Source organism: Columba livia, chromosome 5 (genome assembly GCF_036013475.1).
Source record: "Columba livia isolate bColLiv1 breed racing homer chromosome 5, bColLiv1.pat.W.v2, whole genome shotgun sequence".
In the NCBI taxonomy this organism is placed as follows: Eukaryota; Metazoa; Chordata; class Aves; order Columbiformes; family Columbidae; genus Columba; species Columba livia.
Genome location: NC_088606.1, coordinates 36,256,515 through 36,275,291, shown reverse-complemented (window position 1 = coordinate 36,275,291; position 18,777 = coordinate 36,256,515). Strand labels below are relative to the sequence as shown.

At 49.3% G+C, this 18,777-nt stretch overlaps 2 protein-coding genes across 3 annotated transcripts; both read left to right on the top strand.

Annotated features, from left to right (window-relative positions):
• The first annotated feature begins 3 nt into the window (after nt 1-3).
• Nucleotides 4-7,329, top strand: LOC102088180 (retinol dehydrogenase 12-like). 2 transcript variants are annotated; one of them, XM_065064357.1, is made up of 7 exons: nt 4-164; nt 1,667-1,785; nt 2,597-2,752; nt 2,988-3,092; nt 3,508-3,717; nt 4,568-4,757; nt 6,724-7,329. In XM_065064357.1, exons 1-7 carry the CDS (start codon nt 67-69, stop codon nt 6,824-6,826), a joined length of 981 nt encoding a protein of 326 aa, XP_064920429.1. In that variant the 5' UTR covers nt 4-66; the 3' UTR covers nt 6,827-7,329. The 2 variants fall into 2 exon arrangements, with proteins under 2 accessions (XP_064920429.1, XP_064920430.1); XM_065064358.1 differs by lacking the exon at nt 4-164 and adding an exon at nt 672-805.
• Nucleotides 7,330-10,000: 2,671 nt separating this feature from the next.
• LOC102088364 (retinol dehydrogenase 12-like) lies at nt 10,001-18,444 on the top strand. Its single transcript, XM_065064359.1, has 7 exons — nt 10,001-10,141; nt 11,877-11,995; nt 12,469-12,624; nt 12,860-12,964; nt 13,379-13,588; nt 14,487-14,676; nt 16,620-18,444. The coding sequence occupies exons 1-7, from the start codon at nt 10,062-10,064 to the stop codon at nt 16,720-16,722; spliced, it is 963 nt and encodes a 320-aa protein (XP_064920431.1). The 5' UTR covers nt 10,001-10,061; the 3' UTR covers nt 16,723-18,444.
• The last annotated feature ends 333 nt before the right edge of the window (nt 18,445-18,777 follow it).

Genomic DNA, 18,777 nt, shown 5'->3' with positions numbered 1-18,777 from the left:
GGCGGGCCGAGAGGAGCGGGGCGGGGCGGGGCGGCCGCCGCGCAGCGCTGGGCGCGAGCAGAGTGAATGGAGCGGGCGGCGGCGATGCTCACCTGCTGGGGAGCGGCGCTGGGCGCCGCCGTCTCCTTCCCCGTTCTCTTTTTCGTGGCAGCGCCCTACATCAGGTGCGTCTTACCGAGCGCGGACCTGGCCTCTCGCGCGTGTACGCGGAGCGGCGGCAGCGGACTCCGCCCCGCGGTGCGGCGGGTGCGGGCGGCGGAGCCGGCGTGCACACCGCGTCTCGGAGCGGCCGGTTCTGACTGGCGGGAGGGCGGACACAAGGGATTCCGCTTCTCCAGCCCCGACGGGGCCGGGGGTCATTCGCGCTTCCCCAGCCCCAGCGCCTCGGTAACTCTGACACGCTCGCGGCAGCACCTGGGGCGCTCCTGGGGTAGGCTCAGCCCGGGCACCGGAGCGGCGCGTAGCTGGGGGTCCATCCCCGCTCACGGAACCGGCACGGTTCTGGGAGAAGCGGCCGCCGCGCCGGTGTGCCCGGGAGCGGGGCCTAACCTCTCCTCACGGTGCCGCCGCAGAGCCCATTGGCCAAGGCACCGGTGGTAGCCAATGGGAGCCCTACCTGACTCGAGGGCGGGGCAGTGGGGCCAGGCTGGAGCCAGGGCAGGGCCGGGGGGAGGCGGGGCCTCCCGTGCCGGGCCAGAGGGTCCGCGCTCCGGCCGCGCCCCGCAGGTGTTTGTAAAGCGGGGGGGGCCCGGAGCGAGAGTTCCCGGTGTCCCGGTCACAACACGATCGTGATCAACCGCTTCAGGTAACGATGTCTGTGAGTCCCCGGGGCCCTGAGCACATCGGTGATCCCGACCGTTGGGGCGACACCTGGGGTTCTGGGTGCTCAGCCCTGATCTGAGTCCCCTGAAAAGGAAGCTCTCCTCGGACCCCACTGCGTTGCATTGGCATTTCTCAACGGGTGATGCATTGAGGCTCAAGAAATCTGTCCTCACCCACAGCTTTGTACCATCAGTTCATTGCAGGATGTCTCAGGAGCGTCCCACCTCACAGGGAGGTGCTGAGCCACTGCCCGCTGGGACCCAGGAGAGCTCAAAGGACCTCACTGTAGGGTCACTCTTTAGGGACACAAGATCATTGGCCTTATTCAGTATTTTTCCACTGTAGCCACTCTTAGGATCAGGTAATATTCTGGCAATGTCCAGAGCTCTCCGGATTGTACAGTTCTGGTACCGTTTTGCTCTGTGTGAGTCCTGAGTAGCAGATGTACCAAACTGCCAAAAGTGACTGATGGTCACTACACCTTTCCCAGGCAGAAAGGACATCTTTTCCCATATGGAACATGCCTTCATGCCCTGATTGACCGCACTTGTGCCTCAGTTTCCCAACTTCACTGCACTTGCACAATGGGGAGTTGTTCTTGGCAGGAGCTACAGGAGTGTGGGGTGGGCGCCTCAGTGGCCTGTCTCACTGCACTTGCACAATGGGAATTGTTCTCCCCACATCATGCCTGCCCTGCCCCAGTATCCAGGTGGTCGAGTGGCCCAGGAAGGGCTGGTGGAGGTTGCAGCCACCACATCTGTGTGCTCAGTCCTGACCCGAGTCCCCTGAGGAGGGAGGCTGCCCTCGGACCCTGTTGCGTGACCGCTGCCGTCCTCTGTTGCAGGAGGTATGTCGCTGGAGGACGGTGCAAGTCAACAGCCAGGCTGGAGGGGAAGGTGGTGATAATCACAGGAGCCAACACCGGCATCGGGAAGGAGACGGCCAGAGACCTCGCGCGAAGAGGCAAGTCAGCGTCCAGCAGCAGCAGCAGCCCTGTGTGGCTGGTGTGTGTGGGCCTGTGTGTCAGAAGTCCATTCTCTGGATGTGAGGGAAGAATATTTTATGCTTACATTTAAGTGAATTGGATTCCAAAGCTATTTCAGATGACCCTAAGTGTCCCTCCTTGAGAGCCTGTAACCACTGAGATGAAAACCCCCGGTTCCTCAACTGATTTCATTGCTTGAACTCCAAAGATGCACCTTGTGACATGAAGATGCTCTGCACTGCAACCGTTTTGAGAGGACTGAGGGAGTTCCTTGTATCGCTGGGTTCTGCTTGTTTGAAGCTGTGATATGCCAGTTCCATGCTGCTGTGTGCTTTAGTTATTCATGTTTCAGGCAAACTTGGTTTAAATGCTTTTTCAGTCACTGGTAAGGAGATTAAACTCCCATTTCACAATCCGCTTAGAAATTACTCTGGCTGGATTCCCAGTACCTTCATGTGCTCCTTGCTTGACATCCCCATTAGAGGGGCAGATATAACCTTATCATAGCAGTGTTGTGCTGCACACTCCTGAGCTGGGAGAACCTGGACAGAGGCACTTGAGATGTGCATTTGCCTGCTCTGAAAACAGCTTTGGGCTAGATCAGAGACAGCAACATAGTGGGAAAGGCTTTGTCCCTTCCACCTGCTCCCCTGACTGATGCCAGTTCCCTAAAGACACAATATCTTGTTTGTAAGAACTGTGTGTAGTCAGACAGCTTGTCCCAGCCTTGATCATCTGTGTGCTCCAGTGATCTCAGGTTCTGTTCCTGCTCTTTTTGCCCCCTTGCAGGTGCGAGGGTGATTGTCGCGTGCAGAGACACAGCGAAGGCAGAAGCTGCAGCGAGTGAAATCCGAGCTGAGACAGGGAACCAGCAAGTGATTGTGAAAAAACTGGACTTGGCTGATACAAAGTCCATCCGGGAGTTTGCTGAGCAATTTCTAGCAGGTACGCTCTCTAGATCCTTGTTTTCAGTGAGAACATTTTACCAAGGGTTGCTGTATGTTCTTCTAGCAAATGCCAAATCTCGACCGGCACATCTCTGTACCGTGTTAGGCCTTGTGGTCTGACAGCAGAGGCTTGTCGGAGGCCATGAGCTAGTTTGTGGTAGTAGGAGACTTATTTTTTTTGTCTGTCTTTGCTCTCTGTCTCCCAGCTTAAGGATGTCTGTTGTTTCTTACAGAGGAGAAGGAGCTCCATATCCTCATTAATAACGCTGGGGTAATGTTATGCCCTTATTCCAAGACTGCGGATGGCTTTGAGACGCACCTGGGCGTCAATCATCTTGGTAAGGTCGGTGGCGGCAAGTTTGCATTCAGTATCTGTGGCAAAACGCCAGAGGGAAGCGCTGCTTCCAGAGTTTCTCTTCCTCATCCTTGCTTCTTGGGGAAGGATGGAAGTGCAGTCTTACAGAGTTCTGGAGATGCAACGCAATGTATTTGCTTATCGTGGACCCAGTTTAAGTATCTGCGCATGTTACCTGGGACATTTGAAATGTATGACAGTTCCAGCATTTTGAAGCTGAAGAGCAGAATTTAACGGCCACAAAAACGATTAGCTGTTGATTCAGGGGGGACTTCTTTGCCCTGGACTTGACATGAGGGCAGCAGTAAGATATAACATGTATGTAATATGTTGCAAGCACTACAAAACTCCAGGAGGGGAACCCAGCAGAGAAGGATGACATTTCCTCTCCTCCGTAGGTCATTTTCTCTTGACCTTCCTGTTGCTGGAGCGTCTGAAGCAGTCTGCCCCAGCCCGCATAGTCAACGTGTCCTCGCTGGCTCATCACATTGGCCGAATCCGTTTCCATGACCTCCATGGTGAGAAGAGCTACAATCGTGGCCTCGCCTACTGTCACAGCAAGCTGGCTAATGTGCTCTTCACCCGGGAGCTGGCAAGGCGGCTGCAAGGCAAGTCCTGAGGAGAGCAGAGTGGTTTTCTCCTTGGCTTTTGAGCACCATGGGTGAGGAGAGTGGACTGGAGAAAGCTCTGGCCACTGGCTATGCAGAAATGAAGCAGTTTGAGGCAAGGATCACTGGCAGCTCTTTGCAAGAAGAAAATATCTGCTTTCTGTGAGACCAGGAGACCTGAAACACTAATTGTTTTTACAACAATAGAGCAGAGGAGCTTAGTACTTGAGCACAGTTTCATGTGGTGTTTGTTTGTTTGTTTGGTGCATGTAAAAAAACTAGCTGCACCCACACAGGCAACTGTGGTACGTGTGTTGAAGCTGAAAAAAACCAAAAGAACTGAAGTACAATTGCAGTCTCCAGTAGAAAAGCAAATGCATATTCAGGTGCCCTAGATGTTGATGGCCTCTAAAACCAGAAGTGTATGACTAGTCACTACCTCTTAAATACAACATCTGTCACAGCTGTGTCCTTCAGTCCTTTTCATAAACTTAAGTAGTATTTATTTTACTAAAACAGAAACAGTGTCCTCTTTAGGAAATTAGTATTACAGTAAATCCAAAGAAGCTGGTGCTCTCAAAACCCTGATGGAAACTGCTGCTATTTTAGCACCCAGGCCCTTTAGCATATTGTTTTGTTGAAGGCATGTAGTGACTGCCTTGTTTGGAAGGGAGCAGGGGATTCTCCAGCAAACAGGAACTACAGAGGACTCAACTCTCTCTCTACCCACACATGGACTCGTACTTTAAGTTGTAGAATATCTGCAGAACTGAGCAGTAGATGACCCCTTTCTTTTAATGACGAGATTGAAGCATGCAGATTTCTCCTGGACTGCTTTCTTTTGCTACAGGCACTAAAGTCACAGCAAACGTTCTCCATCCTGGTTCTGTCCATTCTGATCTGGTCCGGCACTCATTATTAATGATGTGGCTGTGGAAGTTATTCTCATTCTTCTTGAAGACACCTTGGGAAGGAGCTCAGACCAGTATCTACTGTGCAGTAGCAGAGGAGCTAAACTCTGTGACAGGACAGTATTTCAGGTGAGTGCAAGCTGATGGGAGAATGCTGTTGGCTGGGGAAAATGAGACTTACTGTCATTTTTTATTAAGAAGGGAGGCTTCATTAAGACCAGTAAGAGGCTGAGTGGTAAGCCCAAGGGTGACAAATACTAGAGCATTACCCATTCCAGGTCTGTTGCAGTGGTTATTGTATTAGAAGAAATCCCTGACCTGCGCAACCTTTCTAACAACAGCAGGTCCTCAGGACTATCACTGTACTCAGAGTGCAGGCATGGCTGTCACGTGCTCGGAGCTCTAATCCTGATCTGCCTGAGACTTGGGCAAATCACTTTTCAGAGGAGCTGTTTAGTTAATGAGGTCACTTGGGTCAATCCTGGGAAGAACACTTTGGTTGTCTTCGTAGTTTTACCCCACTGGGGCAGAGGAGGCCTGTGCTCCCAGGGAGCTGGGAGGGCTGGTGGTGCTGCAGAGCTGGGAGGGCTGGTGAGGCTTTCAGGAGCAGCGTGTGACAAAATAACTCGATTCTCCTGTGCGGCAGCTGCACCAGCTGGGAGGAGCTCCTGCTGGGATGCTCATCCCTGTGTTCTGCAAACTGTCTTGTGCAGCACCCGCTACAAACGATATTGTTTCTTGACTTCTTTGACTTACTCCAGGCCCCTGCATGGTCAATCCTTTTCCCCTCACCAAAACCACAGCCTGTAGCAGTTCCAAATCAGTGTCACCCTGGGTTTGAAGGCTGCCCTTTGAACAGCTTCATGCAGATGTGTCTTTCAGCTTTCCACTGGGTGCAGAGCAGAGTAACGACACTGGTTTTTGGGAAAAGAACATGAGAATTTCACATCTCTTTTTTCCCCCACATGGATGATGTTAGAGCCTTTGCATCTCTGCAGAGCTTTTTCCTCTTGTGATATGCAGCCAGATTAGTCTCTGTAATGACTTGGTCTGATCTTCACTTGGGGGTCTGTACCATCTTAATCAGACTGGAGTGTATAAATAGATGTCTTAATCTTCCCTGGATGACTGGTGTCCCAGGGTATAAATGGAGCCTTTATGTGCTGGAGTACAGAAAACCTTGGTGGATTTTAAACTCAAAAAAGAAAGGAGTTCTGGACTTGGTAGGAAATGAAGAGCTTCAACAGAAATTCATGACTTACCATGGATGAGCCAAAAACTATTTTCTCTCTCCAGGTAACAGAATATAAAGCACAAGGCAGATATTAGAAAAGAATTTGCATGCCACAGCGAGACAGGCGGAGTCCACCAGAGTCATTTCAGGAACATCGAGACTATGCACTTGGAGCTCTGAAGACATTAGGCTGGGTAGAAATCTTACAAGGTGCAATTGCCTCTGTTCTCTTAAACTCCCGTGTTATTGCAGCACCCGGCATTACAGATGAGAACACGCGATCTCTGTTCCAGACAGAGTGCTGTCTGGTTGCCGGAGCTGAGCAGAAAGGAGCCAGAGTTCAGAGGATACTGGAAAAAGGGATAACCAGAGATGGTTATTACAGGGTTATTATTCTGGGGCAGCTTTGCCTCCTGAGCAATGGTAATAGGGGGGGATGAGTAGGATAGGATGATAAACAGTTTAGGATGAAGAGCTGTTAAGAGTGGCCTGTTTGCTAGAAAAGTGCCCCTGAAGAAGTTCTGTTCACATTTTTATACCCCTTTTTAGTGGTATTCATGAGAATGTACATTGAAGAGTACATAGTAGAGCATATACGGGTTTCCTTAAGAGTTGAGACAACAGATAGAGTGAGACTTGCTTGCCAGTTCTTGGTGCCATTGGGAAACAAAGCTTTCTATAGGTGGCTTAGCACCAACCCTTGCTCTTTTGCTGGATAGTCTCCCAGCTTGCTTCTGCTGGTCTTGAAGTTCAGCTGATAGAAACAACTCCCTTATCTTAACACAGATATTTCAGTGTGCTAATGCAGATGGAGATCGTTGGCTTAAAAAAGTTTAAAAAAACAAAATGTTGTTCTTACAGTGATTGCCGGCCAGCGTACGTATCTCCACGGGGTCGGGACGATGAGGCAGCAAAGAAGCTCTGGAGTGTGAGCTGTGAGCTCCTCGGCATCCAGTGGGACTGAGCAGCGCAGACATCAAGTGTGTTCCTGGCTGAGCCCAGTGATGCTTCTCCTGGGAAAAGCACTGCTGAGAGACCTCCAGACCAGAACACTGATGGCTCTGTGGGCACAATGTAATGTGAATTTCTTGAATATTCCACGTAAGGATTGAGGTTTCTAGGCAACCAACACCTTCCTAGCTGGAGAATTGTAAGCACCAAGGTTTGCTTGGTATCACATGCAACAGCCCAAGGCTATTGTTCTCTGGCTTGAGAACAGGAATGAAGGTTGCAGTCTTAGGTTTAGATTGTGAAGTAACAAACAACTTCTGGCCTAGTTTAGCTCTAGCTGGCAATTAAGTACTAGGTGGTTGCTCACTTACTCCTGCCCCCTTGTGTTGAGATGGGGAGGAAAATTGGTTAAAAAAAAAAGTAAAACTCATGGGTTTGGATTAAAAACTGTTTAACAACACAGCAAAGGAAGAAATAAACAACAACAATAATAGCAATAAAAGAATATAGAAAGCATGGGATACACAATGCAATTGCTCACCACCTAGATAACTGATGCTCAGCCTCTCCCGAGCTGTGATAATCCCTCCCTGGCCTGCTGCCCCCATTTATGTACTGAGCATGACACCATGTGTCTGTGTTCCCTCCCAACTTCCTCTGAAAATTAACTGTATCTCAGCCAAAGCCAGGACGTTATCTACCCCTTATGTTACACCGTCTACATCATGCCTGGATTGTACACTTTCCAACAGATCACCACCACCTTCCTGTCTTACATACACACATCTCATTCTCGTAGTCTGTGGGCCATCCTTCTAAAATTTTGTTTAAGTTTGTTTAATCCATGACTTTTGGCTCCATTTGTCATAACAGTCTTTCAGGGCAGGCGTGATAGTGTGAGGTGCTGGGATGTCACTTACTTACTGCCTCCAGAGCTCATAGCTGGGCTGAAGATGTCAATCTCAGGGAAGTTGCTGGGCACCAGTTCCTGAAGCCAGTTTTAGATCCCTCACTGCTGCACTTTCCTTAGTTTCATCAAAATTAATTCTTCATTAATTTGGGTGATTCTTCCGGAAATACCATTTTTATGGCATATAGCAGCTATAGTGGTGATGACGTACAGTGGCAGGGTTCTTTAGCAATTAGCATCATAAAATTCTTATCATTGGCTATTCTCACCCAAAAGCAAATCCCCTTGTAGTAGAATCATAGAATGTCCTGAGTTGGAAGAAACCCACAGGGATCATTGAATCCAGCTCCTGTCCCTGCATAGGACAGCTCCACAGTTCACACCATGTGTCTTTTCTTGAACACTGTCAGGCTTGGGGCCATGACCACCTCCCTGGGGAGCCTGTTCCAGTGCTCTACCACCTGCTGGATGAAGAACCTTTTCCTAATGTCCAACCTAAACCTCCCCGGCACATCTTCCTGCCATACCCTGGGGTTCTGTCATTGGTCACCAGAGAGAAAAGATCAGCATCTGCCCCTCCTCCCCTGGTGAGGAATCTGTAGACTGTGATGAGGTCTCCCCTCAGTCTCTTCCAAGGTGAACAGACCCAGTGACTTTAGCCACTCCTCATACGGCTTCCCCTCCAAACCCTTAATGAAATTTATAGCTCTCTTCTGGACACTCTCCGGTAGCTTTATATCTTTTTTATCCTGTGTTGCCCAGAACTGCACACCGTGCTCCAGGTGAGGCTGCACCAGCGCAGAGCAGAGCGGGACAATCACATCCCTCGCCCGGCTGGCAATGCTGTGCTGGATGCACCTGGGATATGGTTGGCCCTCTTGGCTGCCAGGGACACTGTTGGCTCATGTTCAACGTGCCATTGACCAGAAGCCCCAGATCCCTCTCAATGGGGCAGCTCTCCAGCCTCTCGTTCCCCAGTCTGTACGTATAGCCAGGGTGTCCCAGGTGCAAAATCTGGCACTTGCCCTTGTTAAGCTTCATGCGGTTGGTGATTGCCCAGTTCTCCAATTTGTCCAGATCCCTCTGAATGGCCTCTCGCCCCTCGAGTGTCAACAGCTCCTCCCCATTTTGTGTAATTTGTAAACTTAGTATTCCCTCAAGTTCTATGTCCAAGTCATTTCTAGAGACACTGACTAGCACTGGCCCTAAGATGGATCCCTGTGGAACCCCATTAGTGACTGGTCACCAGACGGAGATTACCCCATTTACTAGAACCCTTTGAGCCTGGCCTGTCGCCCACTGCATTGTGTGTTCATCCAGCGGTATGCTGGACATCTTGTCCAGGAGGATACTGGGAGAGACAGTAGTGAAGGCTTTGCTGAAATCCAAAAAGAGCACGTTGACAGGCCTCCCTTGGTCAACTATGTGGGTAACCATGCCGTAGAAAGAAATTAAGTTTGTTAAGCAGGACTTTCCCTTCATGAATCCGTGCTGATTAGGACCAACGACTGCATTGTCATTCAGATGTTTTTTTATGACTCCCAGAACAATCTTCTCCATACATATCAGACTTTTCCATCCTTCCCCATCACCCACCAAGCACACCCAAGTCCTTGACCAAAAGCAGTTCCAAGGGTGGGTTTGTTTTTGCCTGAGGCAGAAATAACCCAGACTGTCTTCCCTAACATGTTCTTCTTTTGCACTACAGGGACTTTATCCCCTTCTCCAGTCCATGGCAGTTTGGCTTGGCAGGGCCAGCTCGATTAGCACATCCCCTAGTGCCAATGCACCAGGTGGCTCTGGGTAAATGTGTACCGCACTGTTTGAAGGTCCCACCACCTGTTGCTCTCGATGTAGTTTGTAGCAGTCCATTGGGTCATCCAATTTTCCCGCATGGTGCATGACAGGGGATGGGATACGCGCACTCAGTGCCATGCTCTTTGGCACCCACGTCTATCAGGTTGTTTCAGAAATCAGTCCCGTTGTCTGACTCAGTTCTCTCTGAGGTGCCGCGTCAGCACAGGACTGGCTTTTCAAGGCCCAGGACTGTTCCAGGCAGTGGCATGGGGCACAGGCCACGTTTCCAGACCTCCAGTGGTTGCTTCCACCATAGTAAGGAAGTGGCGCTTGGCTTGGCGAGTTTGTGGGAGAGTGATGGACCCAATCTGCCCGGCCTCCCTGTATTTATCTTTCAGCCATCGCCCTCCCACTCAGCGAAGCTTTAGCGGCCTGGCCGACTTGACTGGGCGGGGCCGAGCTGGGCGGGGCCGAGCTGGGCGGGGCCGCGCGGTCGCCGCCGATCGCTGGGTGCGAGGAGTGCGTGGAGCGAGCGGCGGCGATGCTCACCTGCTGGGCAGCGGCGCTGGGCGCCGCCGTGTCCGTGTCCGTTCTCCTGCTGGTGGCAGCGCCCTACATCAGGTGCGTCTCACCGAGCGCGCGCCGGCCTTTCGCGCGTGCGGCGGGTGCGGGCGCGGAGCCGGCGTGCACACCGCGTCTCGCGGCGGTCGCGTCTGACAGTTTGTTTGGCGGGAGGGCGGACACAAGGGATTCCGCTTCTCCGGCCCGCCGGGGCCGGGCGCCGTTCACGCTTCCCTCGGGGGAGCTGCTGGGGGGTCTGTCCGCGCTCACGGAACCGGCGGGGCTCGGGGAGAGGCGGGGACTGAGCTCCCCTCACGGTGCCGCCGCGGAGCCCATTGGCCAAGGCGCCGGCGGTAGCCAATGGGAGCCCTATCTGACTCGAGGGCGGGGCGGTGTGGCCGGGGCGGGGCCTCCCGTGGCGGGCCGGCGGGTCCGCGCTCCGGCCGCGTCCCGCAGGTGTTTGTAAAGCGGGGGGCGTGGAGCGAGAGTTCCCGGTGTCCCGGTCACGACACGATCGTGATCAACCGCTTCAGGTAATGGTGTCCGTGAGTCCCCAAGGCCCTGAGGCATCGGTGATCCCGACCATTGAGGCGATGCCTGGGGCTCTGGTGTCACAAAACAGAATGTTAACACTCTTGGTTTCACAAGCCCTTTAGAATTTACCAGTGTAGATTAGCAGTGTAATATATGATTTCTAATAACGCTCAGTCAACAGCTGATTAACAACATGATATAAAGCAATTTAATGCGATTTGTTATAGCTGAAAGAGATTACAGATGCGATGATGTCAAGGGTCACACTGTACTTAAAAAAGAGAAAGTTACATCACTTGCATATAGACACACACAGAGGTATATGATTAAAAGCCTATGTACAAATCTATAAACACAAACATACTTGTGTGCATTCATCCATGGATATTTGAATATATTTGCACACAGTAACCTATAACTTTGTGCCTAGGTATGTGGAGTATATGTGGACGTACACCTATGGCCAAAATTCCCCTCTGGAGTTAAGGGAATTATTCATTTTAATGCATTGGCATTTCTCAATGGGTGATGCATTGAGGCCCAAGAAATCTGTCCTCACCCACAGCTTTGTACCATCAGTTCATTGCAGGATGTCTCAGGAGCTTCCCACCTCGCAGAGAGGTGCTGAGCCACAGCCCGCTGGGACCCAGGAGAGCTCGAAGGGCCTCACTGTAGGGTCACTTTTATAGGGTCACAAGATCATTGACCTTATTCAGTATTTTTCCACTGTAGCCACTCTTAGGATCAGGTAATATTCTGGCAATGTCCAGAGCTCTCCGGATCGTACAGTTCTGGTACCGTTTTGCTTTGGGTGAGTCCTGAGTAGCAGATGTACCAAACTGCCAAAAGTGACCGATGGTCACTACACCTTTCCCAGGCAGAAAGGACATCTTTTCCCATATGGAACATGCCTTCATGCCCTGATTGACCACACTTGTGCCTCAGTTTCCCAACTTGACCGCACTTGTGCCTCAGTTTCCCAACTTCACTGCACTTGCACAATGGGGAGTTGTTCTTGGCAGGAGCTACAGGAGTGTGGGGTGGGCGCCTCAGTGGCCTGTCTCACTGCACTTGCACAATGGGAATTGTTCTCCCCACATCATGCCTGCCCTACCCCAGTATCCAGGTGGTCGAGTGGCCCAGGAAGGGCTGGTGGAGGTTGCAGCCACCACATCTGTGTGCTCAGTCCTGACCCGAGTCCCCTGAGGAGGGAGGCTGCCCTCGGACCCTGTTGCGTGACCGCTGCCGTCCTCTGTTGCAGGAGGTATGTCGCTGGAGGACGGTGCAAGTCAACAGCCAGGCTGGAGGGGAAGGTGGTGATAATCACAGGAGCCAACACCGGCATCGGGAAGGAGACGGCCAGAGACCTCGCGCGAAGAGGCAAGTCAGCGTCCAGCAGCAGCAGCAGCCCTGTGTGGCTGGTGTGTGTGGGCCTGTGTGTCAGAAGTCCCTTCTCTGGATGTGAGGAAAGAATATTTTATGCTCACATTTAAGTGAATTGGATTCCAAAGCTATTTCAGATGACACTAATTGTTTCTCCTTGAGAGCCTGTAACCACTGAGGTGAAAACCCCCGGTTGTGCTGCACACTCCTGAGCTGGGAGAACCTGGACAGAGGCACTTGAGATGTGCATTTGCCTGCTCTGAAAACAGCTTTGGGCTGGATCAGAGACAGCAACATAGCGGGAAAGTCTTTGTCCCTTCCACCTGCTCCCCTGACTGATGCCAGTTCCCTAAAGACACAATATCTTGTTTGTAAGAACTGTGTGTAGTCAGACAGCTTGTCCCAGCCTTGATCATCTGTGTGCTCCAGTGATCTCAGGTTCTGTTCCTGCTCTTTTTGCCCCCTTGCAGGTGCGAGGGTGATTGTCGCGTGCAGAGACACAGCGAAGGCAGAAGCTGCAGCGAGTGAAATCCGAGCTGAGACAGGGAACCAGCAAGTGATTGTGAAAAAACTGGACTTGGCTGATACAAAGTCCATCCGGGAGTTTGCTGAGCAATTTCTAGCAGGTACGCTCTCTAGATCCTTGTTTTCAGTGAGAACATTTTACCAAGGGTTGCTGTATGTTCTTCTAGCAAATGCCAAATCTCGACCGGCACATCTCTGTACCGTGTTAGGCCTTGTGGTCTGACAGCAGAGGCTTGTCGGAGGCCATGAGCTAGTTTGTGGTAGTAGGAGACTTATTTTTTTTGTCTGTCTTTGCTCTCTGTTTCCCAGTTTAAGGATGTCTGTTGTTTCTTACAGAGGAGAAGGAGCTCCATATCCTCATTAATAACGCTGGGGTAATGTTATGCCCTTATTCCAAGACTGCGGATGGCTTTGAGACGCACCTGGGCGTCAATCATCTTGGTAAGGTCGGTGGCGGCAAGTTTGCATTCAGTATCTGTGGCAAAACGCCAGAGGGAAGCGCTGCTTCCAGAGTTTCTCTTCCTCATCCTTGCTTCTTGGGGAAGGATGGAAGTGCAGTCTTACAGAGTTCTGGAGATGCAACGCAATGTATTTGCTTATCATGGACCCAGTTTAAGTATCTGCGCATGTTACCTGGGACATTTGAAATGTATGACAGTTCCAGCATTTTGAAGCTGAAGAGCAGAATTTAACGGCCACAAAAACGATTAGCTGTTGATTCAGGGGGGACTTCTTTGCCCTGGACTTGAATGAGGGCAGCAGTAAGATATAACATGTATGTAATATGTTGCAAGCACTACAAAACTCCAGGAGGGGAACCCAGCAGAGAAGGATGACATTTCCTCTCCTCCGTAGGTCATTTTCTCTTGACCTTCCTGTTGCTGGAGCGTCTGAAGCAGTCTGCCCCAGCCCGCATAGTCAACGTGTCCTCACTGGCTCATCACGTTGGCCAAATCCGTTTCCATGACCTCCATGGTGAGAAGAGCTACAATTGTGTCCTCGCCTACTGTCACAGCAAGCTGGCTAATGTGCTCTTCACCCGGGAGCTGGCAAGGCGGCTGCAAGGCAAGTCCTGAGGAGAGCAGAGTGGTTTTCTCCTTGGCTTTTGAGCACCATGGGTGAGGAGAGTGGACTGGAGAAAGCTCTGGCCACTGGCTATGCAGAAATGAAGCAGTTTGAGGCAAAGGTCATTCACAGCAGGAGAAAAATAGCTCCTGCCTGTGGAACCAGGGGACATAATACCCTAAATGTCTTTACAGCCACAGAACAGAGGAACTTATTAGTTTGACAGAGTTTAATGTATTTGGGGTTTTTTTGGTGCATGTAAAAAAAAAAAATTACTGAAACCACATAGAAAAGTGTGGTACGTGGGTGGAAGCTGAAAAAAATGAAAGAACTGAAGTACAATTGCAGTCTCCAGTAGAAAAGCAAATGCATATTCAGGTGCCGTAAATGCTGATGGCCTCTAAAAACAGAATCATATGAATAGACAGTACTTCTTAAGTACATCAGTCACAGCTATGTAATTCAGGCCTTTTAATAAAGTTAACTAGTATTTGTTTTTCTAAAACAGAAGCAATGTCTTCAAGATGTTGTGAATTTTGGGGCGGTCCTATGCAGGGACATGAGTTGGACTTAATCCCTCGGGTCCCTTCCAACTTAGAAGATTCTGAGAGTCTTTTGAAAATCAGTAGCTGGTATTCTCAAAAGCTGTTTTAGCACCCAGGCCCTTTAACACATTGTTTTGTCAAAGGCATGTAGTGACTGCCTTGTTTGGAAGGGAGCAGGGGATGCTCCAGCAAACAGGACGTACAGAGGACTTAAGTTACTTTCCCTGTACCCATACCTGGAATCCTCCTTTAAGTTGTAGAATATCTGCAGTAGAATTGAAGAGTAGATGACCGTTTATCTTAAAAGCAGTTTGATGTATGCGGATTTGTCCTAGACTACTCTTTTGCCGTAGGCACAAAAGTCACAGCAAACGTTCTCCATCCTGGCTGTGTGCATTCTGATCTGGTCCGGCACTCATCTGCAGTGATGTGGCTGTTGAAGATATTCCCATTCTTCTTGAAGACACCTTGGGAAGGAGCTCAGACCAGTATCTACTGTGCAGTAGCAGAGGAGCTAAACTCTGTGACAGGACAGTATTTCCGGTGAGTGCAAGCTGATGGAGTCATATACTGTGGAAGACAATGTTGTTGGCTGGGGAAAATGAGACTTAAAGTCATTCTTCATTAAGAAGGGATGGGGTAAGAGGCTGGCTGATAAGCCCAAGCGTGACAAATACTAAAGTTGCAGGTCTGTTACAGTGGTTATTGTATTAGAAGAAATCCATGACCTGTGTCACATTTCACAAAACAGCAGATCCTTCAGTGCTAGGACTATCACTGTACTCAGAGTGCAGGCATGGCTGTCACGTGCTCAGAGCTCTAATCCTGATCTGCCTGAGACTTGGGCAAATCACTTTTCAGAGGAGCTGTTTAGTTAATGAGGTCACTTGGGTCAATCCTGGGAAGAACACTTTGGTTCTCTTCGTAGTTTTACCCCACTGGGGCAGAGGAGGCCTGTGCTCCCAGGGAGCTGGGAGGGCTGGTGAGGCTTTCAGGAGCAGCGTGTGACAAAATAACTCGATTCTCCTGTGTGGCAGCTGCACCAGCTGGGAGGAGCTCCTGCTGGGATGCTCATCGCTGTGTTCTGCAAACTGTCTTGTGCAGCACCCGCTACAAACGATATTGTTTCTTGACTTCTTTGACTTACTCCAGGCCCCTGCATGGTCAATCCTTTTCCCCTCACCAAAACCACAGCCTGTAGCAGTTCCAAATCAGTGTCACCCTGGGTTTGAAGGCTGCCCTTTGAACAGCTTCATGCAGATGTGTCTTTCAGCTTTCCACTGGGTGCAGAGCAGAGTAACGACACTGGTTTTTGGGAAAAGAACATGAGAATTTGACATCTCTTTTTTCCCCCACATGGATGATGTTAGAGCCTTTGCATCTCTGCAGAGCTTTTTCCTCTTGTGATATGCAACCAGATTAGTCTCTGTAATGACTTGGTCTGATCTTCACTTGGGGGTCTGTACCATCTTAATCAGACTGGAGTGTATAAATAGATGTCTTAATCTTCCCTGGATGACTGGTGTCCCAGGGTATAAATGGAGCCTTTATGTGCTGGAGTACAGAAAACCTTGGTGGATTTTAAACTCAAAAAAGAAAGGAGTTCTGGACTTGGTAGGAAATGAAGAGCTTCAACAGAAATTCATGACTTACCATGGATGAGCCAAAAACTATTTTCTCTCTCCAGGTAACAGAATATAAAGCACAAGGCAGATATTAGAAAAGAATTTGCATGCCACAGCGAGACAGGCGGAGTCCACCAGAGTCATTTCAGGAACATCGAGACTATGCACTTGGAGCTCTGAAGACATTAGGCTGGGTAGAAATCTTACAAGGTTCAATTGCCTCTGTTCTCTTAAACTCCCGTGTTATTGCAGCACCCGGCATTACAGATGAGAACACGCGATCTCTGTTCCAGACAGAGTGCTGTCTGGTTGCCGGAGCTGAGCAGAAAGGAGCCAGAGTTCAGAGGATACTGGAAAAAGGGATAACCAGAGATGGTTATTACAGGGTTATTATTCTGGGGCAGCTTTGCCTCCTGAGCAATGGTAATAGGGGGGGATGAGTAGGATAGGATGATAAACAGTTTAGGATGAAGAGCTGTTAAGAGTGGCCTGTTTGCTAGAAAAGTGCCCCTGAAGAAGTTCTGTTCACATTTTTATACCCCTTTTTAGTGGTATTCATGAGAATGTACATTGAAGAGTACATAGTAGAGCATATACGGGTTTCCTTAAGAGTTGAGACAACAGATAGAGTGAGACTTGCTTGCCAGTTCTTGGTGCCATTGGGAAACAAAGCTTTCTATAGGTGGCTTAGCACCAACCCTTGCTCTTTTGCTGGATAGTCTCCCAGCTTGCTTCTGCTGGTCTTGAAGTTCAGCTGATAGAAACAACTCCCTTATCTTAACACAGATATTTCAGTGTGCTAATGCAGATGGAGATCGTTGGCTTAAAAAAGTTTAAAAAAACAAAATGTTGTTCTTACAGTGATTGCCGGCCAGCGTACGTATCTCCACGGGGTCGGGACGATGAGGCAGCAAAGAAGCTCTGGAGTGTGAGCTGTGAGCTCCTCGGCATCCAGTGGGACTGAGCAGCGCAGACATCAAGTGTGTTCCTGGCTGAGCCCAGTGATGCTTCTCCTGGGAAAAGCACTGCTGAGAGACCTCCAGACCAGAACACTGATTTTTCAGCTTCCCAAATGCGTCTACAGACCCATCAATCTAATGTGAATTTCTGGAATTTTACCCTTCAGGATTGAGATTTGTAAGCACTGGCACAGGTAGCAACCTTTTCTTGGCATCTCACACAATAGCCCAAGGCTGTTTTTCTCTGGCTTTAGAACAGAAATGGAGGTTGCAGTTTTACGTTTAGATTATGAAATAACAAAGAATTACTGATATGTTTAGACCCAGCTGGCAACTAAGTACCATGCAGCCATTTGCTTACTCCTCTTCCCTGCAGTGGGATGGGGAGCAAAACCAGGAAAAGGAAAAAAAAAACCCATGATTTAGGATAAAACATTTTAACAGCACAACAAAGGAAGAGGTCAACAACAACAATAATAGTAATAAAAGAATATACAAAGCAAGGGATACACGATGCAATCACCTACCACCCAGAAAACAGATGCCCAGCCTGCTCCAGAGCAGCAATTCACCCTTCCCTGGCCAGTTCCCCCCATTCATATACAGAGCGTGATGCTGTATGGTATTGAATATCTCTTTGGCTAGTTTGGGTGAGCTTTCCTCACTGTGTCCCCTCCCAGCTTCCTGTGAAAATTAACTCCCCCAGCCAAAACCAGGACATTATTTATCCCTTATTTTATACCCTTTTTGTTGTGCCCAGATCCTACACTTTCCAATTGATCACCACCACTTTTCCTGTCCTATGTACACAGATATCATCCCCCAGTCTATGGGGCATCCTTCCAAAATCTTGATTAGCGTGTGTTTCTCATTCATGGATAACCTGTGCAATAATGTCCACAGTTAAGTCCACCCCTTGATCATAAGCCTATCTGCTGTGGTGGTTGCAACCCTGCCTGCTCTCCATGGCCACTCGACCACCTGGATACTGGGGCAGGGCAGGCATGATGTGGGGAGAACAATTCCCATTGTGCAAGTGCAGTGAGACAGGCCACTGAGGCGCCCACCCCACACTCCTGTAGCTCCTGCCAAGAACAACTCCCCATTGTGCAAGTGCAGTGAAGTTGGGAAACTGAGGCACAAGTGCAGTCAATCAGGACATGAAGGCATGTTCCATATGGGAAAAGATGTCCTTTCTGCCAGGGAAAGGTGTAGTGACCATCAGTCACTTTTGGCAGTTTGGTACATCTGCTACCTAGGACTCAGCCAGAGCAAAATGGTACCAGAACTGTACGATCCGGAGAGTTCTGGACATTGCCAGAATATTACCCGAGTGGCTACAGTGGAAAAATACTGACTAAGGTCAATGATCTTGTGACCCTATAAAAAGTGATCCTACAGTGAGGCCCTTTGAGCTCTCCTGAGTCCCAGTGGGCTGTGGCTCAGCACCTCTCTGCGAGGTGGGACGCTCCTGAGACATTCAAATATCCACAGAAGTATGCACAGAAGTATGTGTGCCTTTCTGGATTTGTAAGTAGGCTTTTAATCATATATATAGACACACACAGAGGTATAAGTGATACAACTTTCTCTTTTTTAAGTACAGTGTGACCTTTGACACCATTGAATCTGTAATCTGTTTTAGCTATAACAAATCTCATTCAATTGCTTTATATCATATTGTTAATCAGCTGTTTATTGAGTGTTATTAAAAGTCATATATTAAACTGGTGATCTACCCCAATACATTTTGAAGTACTGCTAAACCAAAACAGTATTAACATTCTATTCTGCAACAAATTGGTGTAGTTGGTAGGATGCTAATTTGTGTCACTAGTTAGTTACGGAAGTATGGAATTAATCCAAACCCTAGTTTTCAAAATAAACTAGGGCACATGGCTATTGGTCTAGATGGGAAGAGGTAGAAAAACAGCTAGATGCTGCAAGGGCTCAATTAAAGATGGAAAAGACCAAAGTATAATTTGTAAAATTCTAGCAACCTTTTTAGAGGCAGCATATCAGGAAAAGTACTAAACAACAAATAAAACGACAGATATGCC